The sequence below is a fragment of the Passer montanus genome, unplaced genomic scaffold, assembly GCF_014805655.1.
Source record: "Passer montanus isolate IOZ18808 unplaced genomic scaffold, ASM1480565v1 scaffold21, whole genome shotgun sequence".
NCBI classification, from domain to species: Eukaryota; Metazoa; Chordata; class Aves; order Passeriformes; family Passeridae; genus Passer; species Passer montanus.
The window spans coordinates 7,768,120-7,794,268 of NW_024366703.1; the positions used below are offsets into that span (position 1 = coordinate 7,768,120).

Sequence of the window (26,149 nt, forward strand, 5' to 3'; positions counted from 1 at the left end):
GTGTTACATGATGCCACAGCATGCAAGAGAAGTGCAATAATTCAGTCCCTGAGAAGCAGCAGCAACTGCTTTCCTTTTATTTTTAAAGAAAAAAAATACAGCTAAAAGTCATCCGGATAACCAGCTGACATGCTTGACAATTACAGCATTATAGGATATGTTCTGAATTAAATATAGTACAATCCCTGAGAAAGTCAAACAAAAGCAGGAAAATGCATATAAAATAAAGAGAACAGACATTTACAGCATGGTGTAATCCTCAAAGGGAAAATGCCTTTCTCAGGTCTGAAAATTTCCACAAGAAATCTTGGAAACCTTACAAACCTCTCAGTATCCAAATAAAACAGCCAGAGGAGGAGAAGGCAGGGAGCAGAGACTGAGGGTCTTTCCCCAACACAATTCATCAAAAGAGGGAATGCTGTTTCCCAGCTGAGACATTTGGTACTTTTCATAAAGAAATGCAGCTTTCTCTAAAGGCTCTGCAGAAAGAGCCCGGCATTTGTGGCTAACACAGCCTGGCAAAACATTCTGAGGTGCTGGTTTGGGATGACAGAGGCACTTGGTGCATCTCTGAAGAGCTTCTCAGAAAGCCCACACTGTCCCTTCACAGAGCAGCTATTGAAGTCTCCTGCCAGAAGCATTTTCTTTCCCCAGTGCTAAATTAAACAGGCCTCATCCAACTTAACCACACTGGAAGATGCTTGGACAAAGGCTACTTCATACTTTTCCATCTATCCATGGTGATTATACGTCCCCTGCTCCTCTGGTATCTACAGAGGATTTGTCCCAACAGCATCCCTGGGAAGTAAAGCCACAGCACAATGCCTGTTTTAGAGAGATGAATGCTGCAGTTATGTGGCACCACAGGGTCATGCAGAGATGGGAGAGCCATGCTGATGCCCTGGCCCATCAGGTCAATTAGCTTCTAGGGAAGGCTCATAATTTTGTGATGGGATGCAAGCAATTTGTTGGATTTTTTTCCAGAGTTGGCATGTCCAGAGCCAGCGCAGGGGCTCAGGCTGCAGGCATGTTCTAAAAAGCTCCATGCAGGTCACAGTAAAAGTCCTGCCTGGAAGAAGAGCTAACTTCAAAAGAAGAGCATCTTGCCTTACACCCTGCAATTTTTTATCCTTACAAAACCCACAGACTTTAAGCGTTCTTTCACACTGCACATAAGCAGCAGGAGACCAGCAAGTCCCAGTGAGAGACACTGCATTAACAGTGCCCTTGGACACTCAGCTCTGGCCTTCAGACAGCAGAACTGCATCTGACAGCACTGTCAGGGCAGAGGTTCCAATTTTAAACACAATGGCAAGTCTAAGAGCTTCATTGAAAGGGAGCAAAGCACCAAGGTCACTTCCATTAATCACTGCTTCCTACATCACTTGGGCATTTTAAAAAGTATTTACTGTCCATCCTTCTTTACATTTCAACCCTTTCAAGCCCATGAATGAAATGCAGTATAGCCCCACTAAGAATTTAGGGTCTATCAGTTCACTAACTTTACCAAGCCACTCTAAATAACTCAAAAAGCAAAAGCTGCCCTAAATTTGTGCAAGTAGGAGCAGCTCAACTCAGCTTAGCCCAGCACAAAGGCTGGACAGATTGGTAGGAGCCTGCAGGGGTTTGAAAAACTCTCAGGTCTCTAAACAAAGCCTTGACAGCAGCATCAAACACTGCACTGCAGCTGCAAGCAGGGTGCTTGAGGAGGCATCCCAAAAGCAGCACAAGAGCCATTAGCAGAGTGCTGGTATCAATTGCATCCTTACTGTTAGGACACACACCAAATATTGTCAGCATGATATACAGGCTGATTTGGTTTTACCACTGTTTTGTTCAGTGCTGTCAGATCATCCAGGGAACCAAAGTCCTGCTCTGCTCTGCAACACGAGAGATGGAGGATGGCACCTTGTGGGAAGGGGGGCTGGCCCCTCTGCAATGTGTCCCCTTGTTTGCCAGCGTGAATCCTGGGTTCAGGCAGTCCCCAAAAGGGATGTCAAGAGCTGGAGAATCACACTGGTCCTGCAATGCCCTCTTCTAGCCTTCCTTACTCCTCTCTCAAAGAGAGATAACAGTGGATTTCCATGGGTGTTTTACATGGTGACTACCCAGAGAGCCAGACCCCATCTTTGCAAACTGATTTTGTTTGAACTGGTGCAAAGCCTGGCACAGAAAATCTCTGAAACCAAATTTATACACTGGATGGTCATTGAACTTGCACCCACAGAATCCATCCTTAGAGAATCTTCTAAGTTGCTCAGACAGTGCTGACCACAGTTTTAACTGAACCCTGTTAAAAACACACCCTCGTTTAATTGGTAGACTTTTATGAGTCCACAAGAGTGCTTCCCTGCTTCCACTGCTAAGAGAGAGATGAGACTGTAACTCCAAATGTATGAAACTTAATCCCTCTGTTTTCATAATCTACATCTTCTCTACAGCCTGTTAGCTTTGCTTGATATATTGTCCCCTGGAAACCATGAGTAACTTCAATATTGAAAACAGAAACAATAGCTCCGAACACAATGGCACATTTTACTTCACAAACTCCATCTGAAATGGTATCTACTCATCTCTGTAGGACACTTCTCATAGCTCTGGGGAGAGCATCTGCCAGAGGAGAGAGACCGCCCAGAACAGTACAATGAGGAATCCGTGCCAAGCACAACACAACCACAGGTTTGAACTCCATGCTGGGAGGAGACTCCTTTGTCTTCTTTTCTTCCTCTCTCCCCACCTCCAAACCCCAAGATGTTTTGCCTGCATATCTGGTTCCAAACACATGTGTATCTCATCTTTGAGGGGATTTAGAAAGGAGTACAGACAAATCCACAAATCCACCTGAGCAGGCAGAGGGAGCTGCACAGATCCTTGCTGCAGCCTCCAGGGAGGTAACAAGAGCCAGCAGGACAGGTTTCCAAGGGCTCGGAGGCAGCTGCCAGCTTTACACCCCACCCCAGCATGGGCCCTTCAGCTCAGGCACTGCCCAGCCTTGGGTGCTGTGCTGGCATCTCCCCAGGATGCTCATGTGGCACACAAGGACAGCAGAGGTGGCCAGTGCACAGGAAGGGCAGGTTCCAAAAGCATTGGCTGTCCAGTTGGGTTTGCAATGCAGAGAGGAAAGGATTTACACACTAGAATACAATGTGAGAACAAACCTAGGTTTGCAACAATCTGTCTTTACTGGTGCCTACTGTAATGGCAGCTCAGAGATTGGTTTCTCTCTGTAAATTTATTTCTGGACAGGGGTAAAAAGTTCATGGTACCAAAAATCTGTTTTAATAAGCTCTCCCATCACTAGCACAACCACACAACACAGGCACCTGAGCTGCACAGTCAGCTCCTTCTGATCCCTGCCCCAACATGCAGCATGGACGACTTTCTCTCTTTAAAAGCAAAAGGGGAATTTGGGTAACATTGGAGTTCATAAAATCCATGCCCAGAAGGAGAATCCCAGGGGACTTGGGAGCAGAGCTGTCCCAAAGGACCCAGCACCCTACAAAGGGAGGCTAGGACTGAAATCTTGTTTTCATAAGTATAAGTCTGCCTGAGGACTTCCATTAATTTAATTGAGAACAAAAGCAAACCCTGGGAAAGGAGAAGGGCCTGGCTGGTGGCCATGGCTGCTGCTCAGAGCTGGGTGGGCACTCCAAGTGTTTACAGGGCCTCCGTGTTACGCTCTGCATGCTCAAGCCCTGCCCTGGGATTTCCATTCAGATAAAAATCATTCATCTCTGGACTCATTCCTTGTGGACCAGATGCTACTCTCTGTGTCATACCAACTAATCACATGTAATGTTTGGCAGAGTATGAAAAGCATCGATGGAGGTCTTTGACAGTGTTAGGGGTTATTTTGGTCTTTTTTTATCTCAGTAGCTTTTAAGTGGCACAGGCACCTTGTCAAGAAATACTGTCAGGGCTGTGACTTTTCCAAACTTGCAGATGAGACAACAGCTACAAGTTGTGAGGCAGAAAGAACACATGCAGGCAGATGCTTGCATCCAGGAAGAGAGAGGCTCCTTCCAGCTCTGTCCTTCCACAGGAGTTTTCCTGCCTATATCCCTGCCTGGTGGCATTTGCAGGACCTGAGGGTGAAGCATGGTCAGCAGTACCAGGTGCAAGAGGCACCCAGCACATTGTTAGCCACCACAGGCAGCACAGTGCTGCCTTGAAAGCCAGAGCTGTTGTGCCCACCCCTGTCAGGGCAGCAGCAGAGTTTTAAGTTTTAGGCCAAAGGTGGCCACAGGGCCATGTGGGCTGAGCACCAGCAGCCATGGGCTCATAGGCAGTTGGGTACATGTCCAGCTTGTCAGTGAGCATTTATGCCTGCTCTCCTCTGGCAGATGCTCTTCCAGCAGCACAAGGAGAGTGCAGCACCAGGAACAGTTTGTACTCAGCTAGGCATGTACTCAGTCATAAAACAAAAACACAAATGTTCTCCAGCCTGCCTGGCCACACATGCAAACCATGGTGGCCTGCTGAAGGGTGCACACTGATGTGAGATGTGCTTGGGTGATGCAACAAAAGGGTGCTGAGAAAAGCAAGCCACAGGACAGGAAATGGTAGCCACAACAACTCATCATCACATCCAGCATCTCCTTCCCAAAGATTTCTATGAGGAAGAAGGTGACCTACAAACTAGCTGGATGGGCAGGCTGATGACCATCCAGGACATCCAGCAGCGATGATGCAGACTTCATGCCTTTCTACATCTTGTGACCAGCTTTTGAAGCTGGATGGGGCAGACAGGCAGGGCAAACAAGCACGACAGTCATTTGTGCCCTGCTGGGCACTGTGCAGGCATCCACGACTATTTCTCATCCTCCCTGTGGATTTGCACTTGTCTATTCTCTCTTCTCCATCACAAAAAGCCACAATAAAGGAACATCAGAAAAATGTCCAGACTGTGGAAACATCCTCAAAAATGTGTTGAAAAGTCCAAGCCTAGCCAACAAGGTGCAGGTACCACACAGCTCTCTTCTGCCCTAGCCCCTGGCTCAGGTAGAAAATTAACATTTCACAGACTCCTCCTGAAATTACATTAAGATATTTTGTCACAGACAGTATCCAGGAAGACACTAACTTGCATCAAAGAGATTCAAGCCACATCCAGGCCTGTAATTCCCCTATGAGCAGCAGTCAAGCTGTCTGATGGCACTGCCCTGTGAGACCTGGCTTCTGGTTTTGAAAGCCCACATGATCCTTGTGTCCACCATAGGGTTACCTATCTTTAGCACCTCAGCATTACGGCTGTAAGGAATCAGGTCTAGAGAGCTGCCATCTGCAGAACCCAGCACTAGAAATTCAATTGAACAAATAAAAGGAAAAGCTACCAAGAAAGAAGTGAAGTGAGGAGGAGGTGGGAAGAGGAATGACACATCAACTGCTTTCTACCAGGCACAAGAAACTTCAAAAATTGAGTTCCACATATGCACCCTGCTGAGAGTAAGAAAAATATCAGAGCACAGAATAGCCCATTTTCCATCAGAAAACAAGACACCAGCTTCATGAAAGCACAGCTACTGCCAACCTCCCTTTGTCATCAAACATGGCCAGAAAAGGCTTGGGAGGGCATCATCTACACTCCCATGGCCAGCACAGAGAACACTGTTTGCCAGCAACCCAGATGCAAAGTTATTTGCTTAATTAGGGCTTCCTTTGGCTCAAGTAACTGACCAAATAAATTACACTACCAGACACACACACACAAATAACTATTTTGCTGAGCCAGGTGCAGACAATTGTTTCTAGCCCTTCATCTGGGACTGGTGCATGTCTCTGCACGAGGTCAGATGCCAGACAACATTGTGCTGGCCAAGAACGAAGGAAAACCCGAGAGTGGCTGAAGAACAACAGAAACAAAACTCAGAAGAAATTTTTTCCACCCTAACAGGTGCAGAGATGTGATTAAATGTTCCTCAAAACTCAGGCTTTCAACACAGCCTGAGCGTCACACTGCAGATTCAACATGGCAAGGAGGCTTTGAAATCCCACCCCTGCTTTGAACCCAGCAGATCAGTATCAACCTGGAGAAGGGTTTGAAGCCAGAGGAAGATGCTCATGTTTCGAAAGCAACTGCCAGCAGGGGAAAGGGGAGGCAAAGGGGATGTTCTCCATTACAGGAGAAACTGCAAGAGCAGCTTGGGCAGGAGATCCCCTTGCCTGAATGTGGGACTGAACAGCATTAAGCACTGCAAGTACAATAGGGACTTGAAAACAAAAACAGATTTCCCTTCCTAACCACACTGAGACATGCAGCAAGGTAAACTGCCAGACAGCTTCACTTGTCTTTCTGTTAAAACTGAGCAAAGGAATAGGATTCAAACACCAATTCTGCTAACAGATGGGCTGACACTGTAATAGAATCTCATCTACTTAAAAGCATCTCTCAAATGTCAGAGGTAGAAAAAGAACTCCAGACTTCATATCCTGACTCTGAATGAGTCCCTTGAGGTATTGCTTCCATATTTGATCCATGCAGAAAGAACCTATTTATATCATTAGATAGGAACATGGAGAAAGAAGGAAAAACTGAGATGAGGAAGAGATACTGCTGGAGAATTATTGATTCCGAGTATAATGCTGACTTGCAGGAATATGACAGTTCTGGGACATGTGCAGGTGCTTTGTGTGCCTACAAACAGAAAAAAACCCCCAACCATATAACTACTCCAAAAAGCAAGAGAAAGAGCCAATTTCTACAAAATCAATGATTTCTAGGATGCAGAGGCCACTATTTAATGCTTTGACATTCATGTAAACATGAGGTTTTTTTCATGATATCACTGAATTTTCAGGCACAACTGAATTCCCTTCCTAAGAAAGCCTCTCTTACACCTGCCTCTCCAGCTGGGAAGTCTCCAGGAGCCATTATGGTTACCCACCGATAGCAGTGAGCATACAATGATTATGTAGTTAAGAAGTACCTACAAACTGGCTTATTCTTTACTGAGAGGGTGGTCAAACGCTGGAACTGGCTACCTAGAGGAGTGGTTGATGCCCTAAGCCTCACAGGACTTAAGAGGCATTTAGACAATACCCTTACCTTGCTTTAATTTTTAGTCAGCCCAGAAGTGCCCAGGCAGCTGGACTATATGGTAATTTTATGTCCCTTCCAACTGGAATATTCTGTACTAATAATGAAGGCCTGTAGCATGGACATACAGCAAGAGTTTCTCTATTTCAAGAATAATGACAATCTCTGAAGACAAGCATTTTCTGTGAATTTTTACTGTTCTTGGAGCAGAACCCAATACTCAGAACTGAATTTAAAACTCCATATGAGAACAAAATGATCAGAGTTCTTGACATGACCACAGCCACTGTTGCATCTGGATACCTGACAGCCACATGTTAACTTATCCTCTCAAAACCACGGGAGATGAACTCTTTCAGAACGTAGAATCCAAAGGAAAAACCTCTAAAACCCAACTCTCCTGCTTTAGTCAGTGCAGGGAAAAATTAGAGTATCCTGCCTTGCAGCTCTTATGGTGCTTTCACTGCCTGAAGAAAATCAGACAAAAGGCCAATATATATTTTGTGTCTTTAGACTAGGAATTACAGTTTGCACCAGTAGAAGTATAAACTTGCCACCCCCATGGAGTGCTGGTGGGCTGGAAGCTGTGACTGTAATCTTCCCTGCACAGAGCTGTAGCTGCTGATCTCCCAAAGCAGGATGCTGCCACTGTCCAGCCCAAGTGGTTCAGTGTCAAAGTCTGCCTTCCCAGTTGTCCCCATCTCCCTTCCTTACATTAGTAAAATACTGCTGGCAACATAACACCCTGATTTCAACAGAGAGCTCCCAAACTCAACTAATCACGGTGAACAAAGGCGTTTTATCTTTCAACTTATCTTGCAGCTTCTTGTGCTTTTTCTAGCCCCTAACACCAGACAGATGTAGCTCTGCTCAGAGTTGGTATGTGCTACTGAAATACAAATAAATGAGCAGGCCACTATGAGGGAAGGAAAGAGTTTCCCTTCTGAATATTGACTTATCTGAGTCTGGTGTATTTGAAATCAGTTTTTTAAAATATATTTAAAGGGCTCTTTTTTATAGAGGGACTTTGTAATGACGTGGAAAATTCACAGCTCCCAACATCAAGCCATGGGTGGAGGGAGTCTGGAGTATGAATTAAAAATAATGTGGCTGTTTGCAGAAATTAGCAGCACTGATTTAAATCCACACTCCCCTCTCTCCTCAAATAATCACCCTGTGAACAGAGGTGGTTTATGGAGCCCTCTGGAAAATGTTCCTCATGGCCTCCATTCCAGACCCAAAATAAAATACATTACATCGCAGCAAATACTTCACCAGGGTGCTGCTCTCTCCTCTCCCAACCCACGCCTCCCATTTGTTGCTAATTAAATGAAATAGCAGGTGCTTAGACCACAAGTGCAGCAGGGCTGGAGCGTGTGCAGTGATTAAACCCCCCTGGAATGTCTTCTTGGAGAGCTGCATCTTTCCAGGGACCGGACTCCTGGAGGAAAGATGAGATTAGAGGCGAGGGCTGGGTCAGTCTTTGGCTGTGAGCTCCATGATCAGAGGGTGCTTTCGAAGGATGACAGATCTCTAGAAACATCAGGGCTCTGAGTGAGGTACTGATGCCTCTGTTTAGCCAAGCCACCTTCCCAGCATCCCTGCTAGCACACAACAGAGCGTGCTCTGCCTCTGGGCTGGAGACATCTCCTTTCTCACCCAGCTGAGAACCATCACAACAATGCAGAGCAGCCTCCCCCATACCAAGGCATGTCTGGGCACCTCAAATCTTCAAGCAAAGATTAGCAATGCAGTCCCTGAGGCAGGAAGCCATCCCAGCCTAGCCCTGGGTGAGGCTAGGGAACGGATGCATCACAAGCCAGAGTGTCAGAGCTGGCCAGGAGAGCTATGGGCTGTGTCTGAACACATGACACACCAGGTCATGCTAATGAGATACTCCTAGTTGCCACCCAAAGCAAATACCTGCAAAGCCAGAGAAAAATTTTGTAAGAGTAACTCACTCTTTGGGATGTGTTCTTACCCGTGACTCCTGGCACATCCATTTACCTGCTGCCTCTGTGCTGCAATCTCATCCACAAGGTGCACCAGGGACACAGCATGGACTGAATCCCCCCCAGTTCTCCTTCATATTGAAAAGAAAGATCCTTGCTACCACCAATGCCATCACCAAGTTTCTCCTCCTGAGACCAGAAATCAAGCAAAACAAAAGGCAAATGCTATTCTGTTTGACAGGGCAGACACAGTGCTGTTAAGAAATGGACAGGTGTGGAGCAAGGTGTATTTAGGGGCAGCCAGAGCTGAGCAGCCCATCAAACCAGCTCTTCCTGCATCCTGCTCTGGGGCTCCCTTGTTTTGCCCCAGTGAAGTCTTTGCCCTGTTCACCATGCCCTCCACCAACAGCCACATCTCCCTCCCATCCCAGCATGCCAGTCTCACCCAGGTGATTTTCCGTGGACACAGCACAGGACAACTGCAATCACCCAAAGACCACCAGTGCATCCTAACTCAGGGAGACCCTAAACCAGTTACCAACTGGGATAACATGGTACAAGCTTAGAAATAAATTCCTCACTCCTTCTACAAATTCCATTTCCGACCACAAGACTCCATAGAACCAGGACATAATCCAAAGAATGAAAATCACTATTTATATTTCTGCTGAGCACTTAACTTCTGTTTGGTCACTCTGCTGATGTTTCACTTCTTCACCAAACCATGTCAGAAATGGCTGGGGGCTCAGGGGGAGGAGAGGGAACGTGGTCATTACGGTCTGGCTTAGCTACTGTAATACAGCTAACATTTGGCTCTGTTAAAAACACTCCAAACCAGAGACTTCAAAGCATTTCACAAATATTAATGAATAAACTTTCTCCAGGAGGGCTGATTATAGCCCCCATTTTATGAGTGGATATTTCCAGATAACCTTCCTGCCACACCAGAAGTTCCCCCCTCCTTCTTCCACACCACAGACTCCAAGCTCCTGATTACACAAAAAACATTTCCACATTAAGGAAATGAAATATATTTTGACCTAAGAGTGGAACAGGATTCAGCATGAGGTTTCCTAACAACAACAGGCAGGAACTGACAGCCCTAGTGCTTCTGCAGCTCACAGCACACCCCTGCTCAGCTGGATAATCCAGGGCTCTCCCACACCCAGAACCAACCTGAAACTTGGTAGGACTCCTGTCTACCTTGGAAGCACGCTTTGCCAACTTTTCCCTTTACCCAAGGATAGGCAGGGACCACCTCCATGGAGCACATCACTTGCTCCACCTACCTTATTCCTAGAATCCAATGGCAAATTAATCTCTCACCTCCTGAAGCACCAAATGCTAATCCTACCCTTACATGCAAGCAACCAGCACCCTCTAACCCTCAGCACATTAACACAATGAGTGTTGCACAAGGCAGCAGAGGCTTTTGCAAAGCTGCACCAGCAGTTACCAACACACCAGAAAACTACCAGACAACCTGGACTTGGTACAAGGACACAGGTGTTCAGCATGTGCCACCCCACAATGTACTTTCTTCACCAGGAAGACACATGCCAGTTTTGTTCAAGCAGCACATCACTGTAGTGACCAGGAAAAGCCTGCACTTGGATGTCAAACATTCCCAGACAATAGAGAGGCCACAACATTCCAACTCATTGGGCTGTCAAAAGCCAGAATTTAGCCAGATAAAAGGAAAGGTCTGTGAAATAATTTTTCGGTCCAGGTGGGTAAGGTGTATTCCCTTCTAAGAGAAAACTTTGATTATTAAATTCAACCTAGCCCTTTGAAATAATTTTTTTCCCTATTATCATTTTACTTAGTCCTTTCCTGGTTTGCTTTTTAATCTCTTCCCATTTGCCATTTTCCCCTCTCTTTCACAATGTTTTTGTGGTTTGTCCTTCACCTCTCTCAAAACACCTGGCTGAAGAGAGCAGCTCAGCAAGTCCCACTGGTTTTCTTAACACACCCTTTAAAAAACAAATGCATCAAGACCCAGACACATGGCTCTGATGTTACCTCTGTTTGCAAAAGCACCATAAATCGATTAGGATCTGCCCTTCACTGACCTGGTGAATCAGAGGCATCCCTCCATCAACACTGATGCCTCAAGAGTGGCTTTAATAGAGAGCTCTGCTTGTACTACAGAATTACACAAATTATCTTAAACATACTGTGATGCTTTTCCAAGTCTCTGCTTAGTCCTTTGTGAGCTCATTCATAGCTCCTGCCATCAAGAACTTGTCAGCAACCTGTTGAAGTGCAAACCTCCTCACCTGACTGCAACTCCCTGCTCTGCTGCCTGTGCTCCCTCAGAGGGTCCCAGATGGGATAGCTTAAAAAACTTTAGTTATGGCCACTTGTATGGGTCGATGCTCAATGGCAGGTGTGGACTCAGCAGGCTGCCAGCCAGGTCAGTGCCAAAGGATCTGATGTGCTGTAAGTATTCAGCACAGATCTGACAGACCAGAACTCTCCTTTCAAATGAAAAAGCAAAAGATGGAGAAAAAAAACCCTCATCTTGGCTGAATGCTGTTCAATCAGGGCACCCAGGAAGGAGTGTGCACAAAGGCTGTGCTTCCCCAGAGCATCACTGTTCCTGCTTTTTGCGTGACTTCACCATGTGTGTTCTCAGCTCTGTGGGTTTTACTGCCCCAACCACTCCACTTCAATGCTTCCCCTGAAGGGAGGGAAGTGGAAATTGCAAAAGGCAGTTCTGCAGTGGGAATACTTGCATTTGCACAAGACAGGAAACTGCTCTGGTTGCAGAAAAAGAGAACCATGCTGTGATTCGAGGCAAGCAGGAAGGGAACAGGAGGCAAACCAACTCCCGACTTCATGCTCCATACATTGATGGTGAGAAGATCAGTCATTCAGATGCTGTGGGGAAGAAGCAAATAGCATCCAGTGCTCCAGTGCTCATAAATCAGTCTGGGGTGAGCCTGATCAGGAGCCTTCCCTATGGCAGGCAGGCCTGTACACAGTCCACAGTGGAAGAGATGCCAGCTGATGCTTTTCTGTGTCCTGTAAGCAGAGCATGGTGGGACAGGACCAAGAGCTACTGGTCCTTCCAGACAGGGCCTTCCCACATCTGAGCCTGTCAGAGCAGAAAGCCGGGAGGGGTGAGGTGACATGGAAAAGAGCCCTGACAGAGCCCTGCATAAACTTTCCATTATGGCTGGGCAATTTTCTATTTGCACTTAAATGCAATAATGTAAATAAACTCCCCATAACCCTTCCAGGGCTATTTAGGACGTTTGCAAAAACAACCAGCTCCTCTCATCGCGAGCCAAGGGATGCGAACACAACAGGCACTTCTCATCTTGGTCTCCACACACTTAATGAAAGTGAAGGATTGTATTCCCTGCACAAAAGCAGAATTGTGTTTCAGGGCTGGGGGTGTGAACTCCATGCAATTTTCCGGCAGTATAAATAATTGAAAGCTGAGTACGATTAGGGGAGAGCGACAACATAGTGCAGGGGCTGGAATTGTCATGCCCGAACTTTCGGGGCTTGGGTGCTTCAGTGAAAAAAAGGCCATGGAAAAATCCTGCCAAGGAATTTGATTTTCACACAGATGTCCCAGAAAAAAAAAATATTAAAAGGTTGTTCTTGATCTCTGGTAAGAGGAAATATGCTAATTAAGTGGCACTTGGAGAATTTGCTGCCTGTGTGAGGCCCAGAGCTGTAGCTTTGGCTGGGGCTGGTCCCACAGCCAGACCACTCTCCTGTGTGTTATTGTTCCAGCAAACAAAACCTGGAACAAGGGTAACAAACAAGTGGGCTGCTCCCAAGGCTGAGCTTAAAATCCTGCTGTGGAGATCTATGAGAAGAGCTTCTAACACAAAAATAATGGGGATGGAGGTATACACTGAGCCTTTATGCACTCTGATGAAGAAAGGCTTTCAGCCCAGTTTTTATCATCATTCTTCATAATCCCTTGTATGAGATATTGTCCAGACACAAAACCAGCATGTCTGGGCCCCATACCAAAGCCTTCCACCATGGTTCAGAATTTTTGGCAATTTCAGGCATGTTTTTAGATTTCCATTAGCACCACAGCCTTGCAGGGACTCATGCTCCTGATACATTGGATTTTTAACATGTAAAGCAACCAACAGCTATGAAAAGGAGTTCTCCACAGCTGATACAAGTCAATTCAGTTCATTCAGAAGAACTTGTTGCTTTTCCTCTCTGTGGCTGTATCCAGGAGAGCCCTTACCACAACACAGGTCCTCCAACATCCTCACAGGCTCCAAACCAGTGATAAGTGGGGGATGGAAGGACAACTTATATAAATTTATATAAACCAAAATTCTAGAAAGCAAGGGAATAATTCCAGAAAATAACACTTTTGACCGATTTCACTGTTTTCAGTGCCTGCTAGAGGCAGACCACATACAGTTAAAAGGACACAGCTAACATGTCAACAACCTCCCAATATTTCTTAAAAAAACCCAAACAAACAAAACTCATTTGCCTAGCTACATATAGAGCCCAGACCACCGAGACAGAGTGGCATGGGCATCACATCTGCTGTCTTGCTGCTGTCACACCCTGAGGAGGTGGCTAAGCCACCACCTCACTTTCTAAGGTTACCCATGTCCTGGCCAGAGAGGTGGACTTGTGCTGAACAGCAAATATTTCCCTGTAGCTGCAGCAAATATTCCCATGCTGCAGATTAGGAGCAATATTCAATGTCAGCTTTATGCTCCAACAGAACCCAAGTGAAGAAGTACAAACGGGAGGGTTCCCATAGGCTGGGCCACCTTCTCAGCTGTGGGTTCTCTGCCATGGTCATTCAATGCACCTCTATTGTAGGATGGCAGGCACTTTGCCATTTCCTCATCATGGCCCTCATCTTTGTCTGACGTGTAAAGTCTCTTTAAAAACAAATACTGGAAGCTGAACAGATTGTTTTGCCAGGCAAACATTTAAATAATGATGGAAATTAGAATTATAAACAATTCTATTTATTCATTGAACACAAAGATACTGCCCCAAGCAAACTGGTATCCTAAAGCATTGAGGGTTAGAACGACAAATGGTATTTAGATAGCTTTTAAATCAATGGAGACAACCATTCTCAGCTCAATAACCATGTCAGCTATTAATTTTTTCCCGGGGGTATGTCAGTTCTCCTGGGAAGGCCTGTAACAAGCTTGCTGCTGGCATTGAGGGAGAGCAGGCATTGAGGGGTCTCTCTGACTGAAGCCAAGTGTTGCAAGTGTGGCTGCACCAGGAGCTCCAGCACAGCTGCCAAAGCACAGGAGGCACAGACAGTGCACAGACAATGCAGGACTCCTCCTGGAAATCTGGTTTTCTGCATCCCCTGCAAACCTTGCACTGCAAGTTTCTCCATGCACTGTCTGGGATAACAGCAGCAAACAAGTGGCCTGTGTTTACTCAGAAGAAAGGATGTGCCATTTCTCCCCAAGGAGCCAGCACTGACCTTTGGGAACAGACGTGTTGACAAACCCATGTTCAGATTTCCTCTGAATTTTCCCAGTCTTGTTTCAGTTTCAATAATGCTCTTAAGGAAGCTGTTTACAGTTTAAACCCTGTTTAACCCAGCTGTTGCAGTAACTCCATCCCCACATTTCCAAGATTATCAGGGATGTCCCTGAAGCCAAGCAATGGGTCTGAACCTGATGGGTCAGATATGGAGCCAGGCTCCTGGTCTGGAGAAGGATTTCACAGCAGCTCTCAACATCTACAGTAGGGCCAGGATGCTGAACACCAAGGGAATGGGAACAGGGGAAATGTGATCCTTGCAACCCTGACCATGCTGGCCAAGGCCAGCACAGCCCAGAGCAGAGGGAGGTACATGCAGAGCCCAGCAGGACAAACACCAATTTCACTGTGCACTTGCACCACAGCCTCATGCAGCAACGTCTGCCATGCTGTTTCACCCCTGCCCTGTTCCACCCCAGCTTTCCTGCCTGTTTCCTTGGGCACCCTCAGATGCAGACAGAAACACTCCCTGAGCTCGTCAGAGGCTGGGAATCCTTGCAGCACACACCTCCCACGCTGCAAGGGGCAAGCTGCATCTCGCATGGAGCCGCAGCAGCAGCAGCCCTCCTTCCCTCCCTCCCTTCCCTTCCCACAGTGCCAGCAGGAGCTCCACACAGGGTGGCACCTACAGAAGAGAGGGTCACCCATTGCAGAGTGACCCTGCTGCTCTGGATGGCTGGGAAGACCAGTGGGAGACTGCTCACCCTGCTAAAGAGGCCTGGTGGGTTGAGGGTTAGGAGCCAGCAGTTGCAAACACAGGAGAACACTTGCCCCATTGCATTCTTACCTACACCCTTCACCACTGCTAAACTTAGTGCATGCTTGAACTTGTCCATTCACTGCTCCTGCAGAGCTAGAAGCACAAACAACCTGAAATATCAGAGGCCCTACAAAAACAATCAGTACTGAGCTTGACTGCACTGGACCACCAGAATTAGGGCTGTAGGTCTCCACTTGGGCAATTAACCCAGATTAACTACTGGAGTGAACATACACAATTCCATCATAATCACAGAATTCCCCTTGCTCTGTCCCAGAAAGCCTGCATGCCAAAGCCACCAGGTCCTGTTTCAAATCCTAGTGACCCAGTGAAACCCAGGGTTCTCAGGCACGTGGCACAGTTACAACCAAACTGGGAATGAGAGTGGACATTACATTTGATACAACTTAGGGTAAGGGGGAAAGGGGTGTTGTTACAGAATAGTGCAACAGGAGAATGATTGATAGCAGCAGCGTTTACATGAACTCCAGTCTGAGTAAGAAAAACAGAGATACAGACTGCAATGACTGGTTTTGATATTACCATTTTTGTTTAATGTCATCTCCAGTGCTCCGTTACTCCATTATAACACTATAAACAATCAGGATGACCCAAGAAATAACAAATGAAGCTCTTGATATTTTATCATCTGGATGAAAACAACTTACAGGTCTTTCCTCTTCCTAATAAAATTCTTGATAGTTTTACTTTTTTAATGTTCTAATTGGCTGCTAGTGAGTTCCTCTTTCTGCATTGCTTTGAAGAAAACCTGCTTATATCAGCAAACCACATTGGGCAGATAATATTTTGCTGATACAAAGAGGCAGTGCTTGAACAGAGCCTTGTTTATTTGCCTTTTCAATATTGTGACATTTCAGACATCTCCTTGCAGCCAAGCCGCCTGTGTGTGTCATTGTGTGGGGAGGCTGAGATCTGCCTGCCGAGCATTCCTGCCGCGGCTCCGGGGATGCTGCTCAGCTCCTGCACAGCCAAACACACAACGTGGGATGGTGGCATGCTGCTAAATCCAGCTGCTGTGTTTCGCCTTGGAGAAAGCTGCATTACACCTGCTGTGAGAAAGGATCCTCCCCCAGCTCTGCACACAGAGACCAGCCATCCTCACGGAACAGAGGGTCTGGCCCTGTTCACGCTCTGACTGAGGCACTGAGTGGCACAGGCATGGAATCAGAGGAGAGCACCCGCAGTCACTGGATAAAATGCAGCAGATGACCACTGGTGATTGAAGCTGAGAGACCAGGCACAGATCCTTGGTCCCTTTTTCCCTGCTCACATTGTAAGGGAGGGGGGTTCTTAGCAGTGGGGCCAGCACACAGCTGGGGTCATAACAGCCCAAGGGGGTACTGGGCAACTGCAAGGGTGATATGGGGAGAAGGGAAAGACACATCCTTCCTGCTTGCCAGCTGCAAACTTGGTGGCTGTTTTCCAGCCCAGCATGGCCACTGGGAGGGTGAGAGGTGTCTGCGTATCCACACTTCTCCACCTGATGCTTTGGGCAATTATTTATGCATGCACTCGCTGCAAATCCCATTCTGCTAACAGGCTCCAAAAGACTTTCCAGCAAGAAAAACACGGGCCTTATATCTGTAGATGTCTTTTACTGCACAGTGGAAGTGCCAGGAGTTATCCCTGCTACTCCAATAAAGAAGTGTCCTTTCTCAGCTCCTTTGGGGACTACAGCAACATTACTGAACTGTCCCCTCAGGACAGGATTCTGCAACCACCCCCAGCAAATCCATCAATGATGATGGAAGACCTCAAACAGCATCCAGGGAGCGTGTCCCAGTGAGCCACCAGCCTGTCACAAGGGTCAGCACTACTGACAGGTGATGTTCACATCACTCTCCTCATGCTCCTCCATTCTGCACTGTAGACAAGGGCAAGGAAACTAAATTCAAAATATTACAGGAGGTAGCTTTGACCCCACATGGTGCTCAGGTGCAAATGTCTCCCCAGGGTGAAAGACAACAGATAATTGGATTTGACAAGCAATTTACAGTAATGCTTTCATCTTTGCAGAGTTAATTCAATCTTTTCAATCCTATTTGCTGAAACATTGGCACTCACATGTATTCTGCTGCCATCATTTGACCCATGCTCAGGAGCAGATGTGATTGGTTGCACAATTAAATGATGCAGCAATACCCTAATTTAATTGAAAATCTGTGTTTACAGATATCCAGCCCTCACAGAAGCAGCACAGGGCTGACACTTGGCTTGCTGCTTTGGGTTCTGTTTGCTGTACTTCTTACACCTTTGTGGGGAAAAAAAAATCCTGTGGTATGATCAGCCTTACTGCCCAATTACTAAACTGAAAAACAACCTGACTACCAATTCAAGCACATGCAATGCTGAAATAGCACAGCCAAACTCTCCTTGGATTTGAATCCTTGGGACAGAGCAGCCTCTTACCGCCTGCAGTGCCTAATAGAATTTGAAAAGAAGTATTTTAAAAAATGCAGTTTCTACTAATGCTACAGCTCTCAAAACCACTGAGCCACTTCCCACAGAGACAGCCATTTGGGGAAGGGTGGGCTCTTTTTTAAAGAAACATGAAAATGGAGTAGTGAAATTAATTATCTCTATTCCTCCCTCCTTGCTCCTGGGCAGCCCCCTGGGTTTCCCCATGGGTCGTATCCAGTGTCACTGTCAATGGCAGCCACTGCAGCCCTGATTAAGTCATTACAAGTCAGCCCTTGTTCCTCCACTTCCAGTCAAGAGCAAAGGAGACACGTGCAGGCTTTGGAAGCCCTGAAGTGCAGCTCTGTCGTTGACACAGCAGGGTGAGTGGAGCTGGCAGAGACCTGTGGACTCCAGCTGTTTCAGACATGAGTGGTGGCCGTGAGTTGGCTGGGTTCTCTCTGATAATTGGCTTGGTTCTCTCCTAGAAGTGCCCCATGGGGATAAGCAGGGATATTATCAAAGAAGATTGATTATGCTAAGACCACCTTACCATGCATGATATCAGATTGCAAACCCCATGTTCAACCAGTACTAGGTTAGAAGTTCAAGCTTCCAGCAAGAATCTGGAAAGCACAAGTCATCCCAAGATCTGGAGTTAATTTCTCTTTGAGCAAGAATCTCTGCACATCAAGCCATAGATTTCCCAAAATGCAAGGGTTACCCAAATTCCCCCTTAGCGTTCATTTACTTTTCCAACTCTCTTTGCAGGCTTCATTAGAGCTGGAAACACAAATTTCTAGTCAAGATCCAAAGCAGTTTCCTTTGCCTCACCTAAGAGATGCTCAGGCATAATCAAAAATCCAGAGAGAGTAATAGGAGGGGATAAATAAAAAAATACCTATCACCTCTGGGAGTCTAAAAGCATGTCATGGCAGCCTGAGCACACAGGGCCTTCTCCCCATCTCACAGCTGGGAAACTGAGGCACAGATGGACACAGTGACACAGTACAGAGACATGGCAGGACTGTGGAAATCTCAAGTGAAGACCTCAATTTCTGTAACTCTGCACCTCACACTGCAAGAGCTACAGGCTGTTGTAGGGGGCTGACACTGCTCATGCAGTGTTGGCCCTGACAGAGATTCCTGGGAGGGAAAAGGGTTAAAGAAGGGAATTTTGTTACTTTCTTGTCGTATTTTCTCGTGGGGGGAGAAGCGTCATGCAAGCAGGAGTTTTCCACTGGCTAGGCCCCCTTGCACTTATCAATGGGACCTTTCAGGACTCACTCCCTGATTGAGACATCATTTCCTGTCCAACACACTAACCCCATTGATAACTCCACACTTGATGGGAACTTTTCAAACCTACCAGGAAAGGCCGGGAGACCCAGAACAACATATACATGAAAACAGAACTGGGGTGAAAAGAGAAAGAAGAGAGAAAAAGAAAGAAACAGTTTTGGCCACAATTTGCATGCTGACAAGAAATGTTTGTGACTACAGAGCTGTGCATCTTTGGCAGGTACAGCAGTCACAGAGAAGATGCTGACATTCTCTTACAGCAGTGGGACTGGCTGTAGAAATGGTCATATTTCACCTAAAAGGCCAGGAGTACCATAGTAACAGATGCAGCTTACAAAACAGCCTAGAAACTTCACGTTTGAAAGTACAATAAATGAAACAAAGAGGAGAAGAGACGAAACTAGAGCTCTTTCAGATAACCCAAACAAGAACACTTTTTTTCCTAATTCATCATACAAAAAAGCTCACTGTTACTTTTCAGGACACAGCAATGTACATCCTCAATATTGACTGTGAGGACTCACTTGGTATTGTAACATCAGCCCAGCTCCAAACACAAGTTCCAGTCCAAAAATCAACTTTTTCCTCAAAGTTCAAGAGTATCTCAAACCTCAGCTTTTACCCCAGGCAATTAGTTTTGCTGCCTACAAAGATACAAAAATATCAGTGGGTCTGGATTATTGCCAAACAGAACACCAGCCCCAAATCTCCCCCTAACCCATGCAGGTGCCTGGGAGCGCTACCAGAAATGAAGCAGCTGATTCCTGGTTTCAAAATCTGGTCAGCAGCTATCCAGCAAAAAAGCTTTCGATGAAATCTAAACATACAGGCACAGAATAGAGGAAAGGAGCTGTACAAAACAGCAGGAGCCAGGACACTGGCTGGCTAGGTAGATGGTTAAGAAGAGAGACTGGAAAGTTTCCACTGCAATCTCTGTTACTGAACTGCTGTGGGAGTGTCCAAAAGCTCTGTTGTTTTCAGTTTCTTGGGTAAGTAGTTTCTGGGGGCCCAAAATGTAGCACTCTCTCTGTTTTAAGTGCATCTGAAGTATTTAAAATTAGATCCCCTCTTTAATAGGAACCATTCATGAAAATGTCAGCTTTAAATGTCTTTACAGTGCAAGTTACTCACTGTGAGCATACCACCCACTTATCTTATACCCTACAAGGGCAGAGTCTGAAAAGTTTCAAGATCATGACATGTAACAGACCAAACAAGAACAAAGCCTTATTTAAAGGCACTGTTAACCCAGCTGGAAACATGACTAGAAGCATGAGTAGAAATAATATTTTATGTTAGACAGGACAGACTTACCTGCAGGTCAAAGAACTTGCTGTATCTCCGGTAGATGATCTGGGAAGTCAGGTCAGACCATGTTACATTGATGATATAGACCTGTTCAGGGAAAAGAAAACACAAATCAGCCTGGGCCAGAAAGCACAGGATACATGGAAAGGCAGAACAGTCAACATAGGTTAATTTCAGATCTCACTGGCTGTTCCACTCACAGTGGAATATAGCCCTGGGAGCAGGACTAGCCTAAATTAAAGCCTGTTGCAGCCTCCAACAGAAGTCTTGGGGGAGTATTCAGTGCTCTCCCACACATCCCCACCAGCAGCTCCCACTGACTTTGTTCTGCCTAGGATAAAAGCTCTAATTGAACGACACCACATTTTCTGGTCTGTGGTAGCACACCCTGCCTCCTGTCCTCTTTGGAGGGTCCCAGGGCCAGCTGCAGGCACAGCTGGGTGAGCTGTTCCACCCCTGGAGCAACAGCTCCTCATGGGATGCTGATCTCCAGCCCCACACTCCAGGTTGTCTTTGTGCATGGAGCTGGGGCTGCCACCCTTCCCAAGCAAGGAGTGGCTCCAGTTCAACAGGAAATCCAAAGGAAACGCAGCTCCCCAGGTGCTGTGGAATTACAGCCATGCAACACCATTGCTTACTCACACCCACACGTGTGACAGAAACCAAACCCTGCCACGGCACACAGCTCTTGCTGAGTCACACCAGGGGATGTAAGGCTGGACAGTGAGAGCGACACTGCTTCCTTGCATTGATGGAAACAGCTACAGAAACCTGGAACAAGCCCAGGATTTCCCTTGCCCAACCCTAGTCCATCCCCAAAACAATCCTCTTACAGAAACACCGTTTTGCCAGAAGCCATGATAAAAATGATTCGCACGCACACACAAACTTGTACATATACATATAAATACACACACAGACAAATGTGGCCTTTTGACACTGGTACTTCCAAAATATATTTTTTTAAAGTTACAAATACACCAGGTTCTGCTCTGTCATATACTTGCCCTCAGGACAACGCTGGTCCTGCTGCCTTGATGACAGATCACAACAAGACTTCAACAAACACAGGATGGAGCTATCAAGGCTGACCACGGACATCAATATAATGAAAATCATAGCTAGAACAGCTCCTGGACCTTTAAAGCAATTCCCAGGTTTCACATATTGACTGAGATAATGATCTGGCAGAGAGAACAGGAAAGCATTCCTCCTGCCTCAGCCACAGCATTGCAGCAGGAGATGTCCCTTTTGCCATGGATGCAGAAGTGAAGCTCTCTGTCTCCAGCAACAGGGGATGGATAAGCATCACCCTCTTCTCCATCTCCCCCAAGACACCAGACCATCTTCCAAGCTACTGATTCAATTGCTTCTGTACTTTTACCAATAAAAATATTGCATAAAAATCCCTGAAGGGGTGTTGAATATTGGGCTCAACAACACTTTTCCAAGGACCACCAATGGATGTTTTTTTCCCCTCTTCTTTCCCACTCGGAGAGGCATCCTCCCAGAAACCACAGAGATCCTGCAGCCATACTTTCCTCTCTGCTTGTTACAACCACATTCAGCCCCCAAGGCAGTCTGCCTCCCATCTCCTGCAGCCCAGTTTCATGGCATTCAATCACTGGAGATGCTGAGCACAGGCTGTTAAGGAGGTCTGGGGCCTTTCTCATGATTGCATCAAACATATCCACTCTTCCCAGCAAGGCAGAGACCATCAAGGCTGACAAAGGGAGTAAGAGCCTGACTCTCAGCAAACCCAGGTTGCTCTGCTGCATCTCATAATTCTCCTGGAAAACCAAACCACCTGACTCCTTCCTGCAATGCCCATATACACAGGGGTGACATCAGCACTGCCCTGCTGCACGGAGGGGAGATAAGCCTGAAGATTTCAGATCCCCTTTAAAGATCTTACCCATGAAGTCAAGGCAGAGGAGTCAGAGCCTGGGAAGGAAGCTGCTGTTGCCAATTTTCAGGCCGGCCACACTACACTGAAGAATATTTTTCCATGTGTTTGTTGTGGGAAAAAAAAAGTTTGTAGCTTCACTCTGAGCTAATTCACACACAAATATTTCTACTCATCCTCTATCCAACAGCTACTTTTGGATGGAAAACCCATTGGATTAAAAACAGATCTTGACAGATGGGAGCTGAATAGGCTCCAAAAGCAACTTCAGATACTGTAATTCTGGCCCTGAGTTCTCACAAAGGAGATGAGACAGGAGGAGAAACATATTGCACATGTAAATAAAGATTATAATTTTTCTTTCATTATGCATCTTTTCTTCAGAAACTAGAAACAAAACACATATGTCACAGACATCCAGGCACTTTGAATTTCACGGCACTTCGGGCTTCTCTGTGCTGTTCTTCAGAACCTAAAAAAACTGTGAGTTCCTGAAATTTTTAACAGCCTACAAGTCTGCTTGTTCAAAATCTAATCCAGGCAGAAGTCAATCCTGCTTGAAGATTCCAGTTTGATGGTGCAGTGAGTGGCACAACGCCTCCATGACACAAGAAGGGGCAGAGTTGGGTGCACAAGGATATTCTGGGCAAGAGGTTGGATTTATTTGGTGCAGGGAACAGGTGTAGGATCAGCACCCCACTGCATGATGCAGATACTTTCCCAGATCTGAAATTCAGGCTCTGTGGGAATGCAGCTGCCACTGACCTCAGTCAAGCCAGGATTTTGCTGCACATTTAGGACAGCAATTAAATATTGTTGAGTCTAAGGTCTCCTCAAGCTCAGTAAGTGATGGATGGGGCAGCATGCAGATACACTGACTTCTATTTCAAGGAAAGATTACAGCAGAAGCAAGAAAAGCCTTTAATCATAACCTGGTGCTGTGTGAAGTGAGAAACCAGTGGGCTCAAAATCTGCTTGGTGGGAGACAGGTGCAAAACCTAAAACAGCTATTGATCTTTTTTGCTCGTTTGCCCAAATTGCTTCCCAAAAGCCACCATTTAAAATAATGGGCTTTGGTTGAAAAAGATTTGTAAAATGGCAAATTATAAATGCAAGGTCCAGAGGTTTCAGAAGCCTTTGATATCACATTTCTCTCCCTTAGAGATCTGGAAGAGTTTAGAGAACTCCCTTAGAGTTTGGGAGTTATTTGCTTCTGCTGCCTTGGTCAGATGCATAACCCTTTCATGAGCAGCAAACATTACATCAGCTTACCTCAACATCTTTTTTTTCTGAGATCTTAAAATGGGTTGCTGTGAAAGTGATCAACAATGTCCCAAGAGAGAGGAAGAAAAGCAGTCCTGGGGGAGCCCAGGGTCATGCAAATGCAACAGGACAAGGAGGCAGCAGGAAATATCAGATAACAGAGCCAAGGGAAGGCTTTCTGTAGCATCCAGCAACTCCCCAAAACCAAGCCACACAAGCCACTACTCTGACATGCAGCTGGTCCTGCCCACAAGAGAGTCCTGCCTCCTTGGCACATTCTGCCTTGATAAAAGAAGATAAAATCAAAGTACCTTACATGTCTTGGAGCAAGCTCTTTCATGTAAGTACAGTATTTTCCTACGCACAACTAAACTGTAATTGAGATTCCAAATTACTACAGTAATTAATTACTAAAGGCAAAGAGACTTGCTTTGTGTATCTGCCATGTTTATAACTATAAAGGAGTCAAAACACAGATGTAATTCAAATGCTTCACCTTAAAAATCTTTAACAAAAGGTCCATAACAATGAATGAAAATTGAAGTAGAAATGACAAACAACTCACTGCACAATCACTGGGTGCTCCAGCAACTAAGAATGTTCACGTTTTAATTTCCCAAGTCCAGTCTTTTTTTGATGTACTATTGTATTTTAAAATAAATCCTTCTTCAGAGAAACAAGAAGCCAACTTTAAAGACTGTAGAATATTAATCAGGAACTGAGCTTGATAAGTAGTTTTTAATATTCATGGCTTGATGAAAGAAGGTGCAGGCTACTGTTCCAGCATATGTCACAGCTGAGACAGCCACGATACACAGAGTTTCACCATACAATGTCAGAAGGCTTCAACCCACACAGAGTAACACCTTACCATTTCTGAAGGCTGCAAGCATCTGCCCTTCTTGTTCTTTAGCCCAACCTTTTATCCCCTCATGTTGATGCCCTGCCCCTGTGTGCCCTCTGCTCCCTTTGGTGTTGGTCACTGCCCCTGGGCGCTCCATGGGTCATTGCTGTCAGTGCTGCTCACCTGCTGCTCACAGCTGTGCCCACTGGGGATGGGGCTCTCCCCATGCACAATCACCACAAACTGTGTGCCTACAAGGTGCCAGGGGGATTTTATCGGCTGCTAATTATTATTGTTTAATTCTAGCTCTGGGAAACTTCTTTAGCCACCATAGAGCAGAAAATTTATTGTAAACTGAAATACTCGCTCTCCCTTTACTGCCTACACAAGCAATGAGGAGAGATGACTTCCTATTACAAAACACATCCACTCTAACGTCACTGGGCATGACCTTATCTTTGACTGTCTTGTTTTCACTGAAAAATATCCAGTTCTAGCCAGCACAAACCCCAGAGGTAACAAATTCAGGTTATTCTCATGTGACCTATTTTTCAATTGTTTTTTAGAGGTTAATGTCTTGTTGTCTACAGCCAGATGAGCTGGAGTGGAAGACAAATATCTGAAACTGGTTGTCTGACGAGACCAAGATTAGAACATACACAAATACAAGAGCTATTGGCAAAGGGAAGATTGAAAAGCAGAAACCAGAAATATCCCTGCACACATTAGAGAGGGTGTTGTTAACCTCTAATAAGTAATTACAGTAAACACCAGCTATTAAGAGAGTTCTGTGAATGCAAAAGACAACGCTATGGTGCAGTTTGTGTGCAGACACCATCACAATATCCCCTTTTATCCTGGAAAATGCCAGCTTCTTCAAAGACTCTTGTTTAAGTGTTGGATGTTTGTCCTCCTATGAATCAGGTTTGAGCTGGAAAAGAAAGATACACCTTCTTCCCCTGTATTCAGATGCAATCACTGCCTGTGAGCTGGAAGCTTTCCACCAGCACAGCTCAGCATGTGAATGCTCCCTGCTCCACTTCCAGGCAAAGACAACTCAGCTCCTGCAAGGCTTGCAGCAATTTCAGCTGCTTCATTTACCTGGCAGAGTTTGCATTAAAGCAACTTAATCTGCAGCAAAGTCAACATACATCTGTGCCCTAAATTACCAGAGAACAGCCACTGCACCAACTCACTGTTTGCATAACCTTTTAACGTCAAAGATGTGCCGATGAGCACAAATTGGTGCTGGCCCAGATCCAGATTTGAAGTGATATCAGCCTAGGGACAGCAATTTTGGTACCCACAAGACCAAAGCAGCAAAGCTGTTCAGCTTCCTGATGTGGTTTGGTTGATTTTAGGTATCTTCTTCCACTCTGTAAGACACTGGCACCAGCAGCTGGGGTTTCCCCAGGATGAGGGGCCCTAATGTCCTCAATTTCTGCCCTATACAAGGACCAGCGTGGCAACAGGAAGAGGGGAATGCTCCAGGAATAAACCCAGAGAGTGTAAACCCTTCTCATGCACACATCACCTGTGCCTTCACTTGGCTTGGATCACATCTGACTCTGGATTCAGTGAGCACAGCATGGGCTTCTTGCCCAGTTCACTAACGTCCAAAAGGCCCTAAAAAGCACTGTGAGACCTGGGAAATTCCCACAGAGGTGAAGTCAGACCCGCAGCCCCAAGCCAGTGGAAGGTCCATCACTGGTGCCATGCAGTGAGGTCACCTTTCAGCACGACAGTCCCCAAGGTACCGCAGCTCAGCCGGGCCACGGCCAAGGAAGAGCTATTTTCAAACCCACTCCAGAGCTGTTCTCACTCCAGGATTTTGAAGACTGAG

General features: G+C 46.0%; 1 protein-coding gene across 4 annotated transcripts in view; it reads right to left on the reverse strand.

The window, feature by feature from the left end:
* SH3PXD2A (SH3 and PX domains 2A) overlaps window positions 1–26,149 on the reverse strand; it is a 244,194-nt gene that overhangs the window by 181,428 nt on the left and 36,617 nt on the right. For all 4 annotated transcript variants that reach the window (XM_039708749.1, XM_039708750.1, XM_039708747.1 and 1 more), the window contains exon 2: window positions 20,300–20,380. In XM_039708749.1, the coding sequence (XP_039564683.1) occupies window positions 20,300–20,380 (81 nt within the window). The remainder of the gene's footprint in view (window positions 1–20,299; window positions 20,381–26,149) is intronic.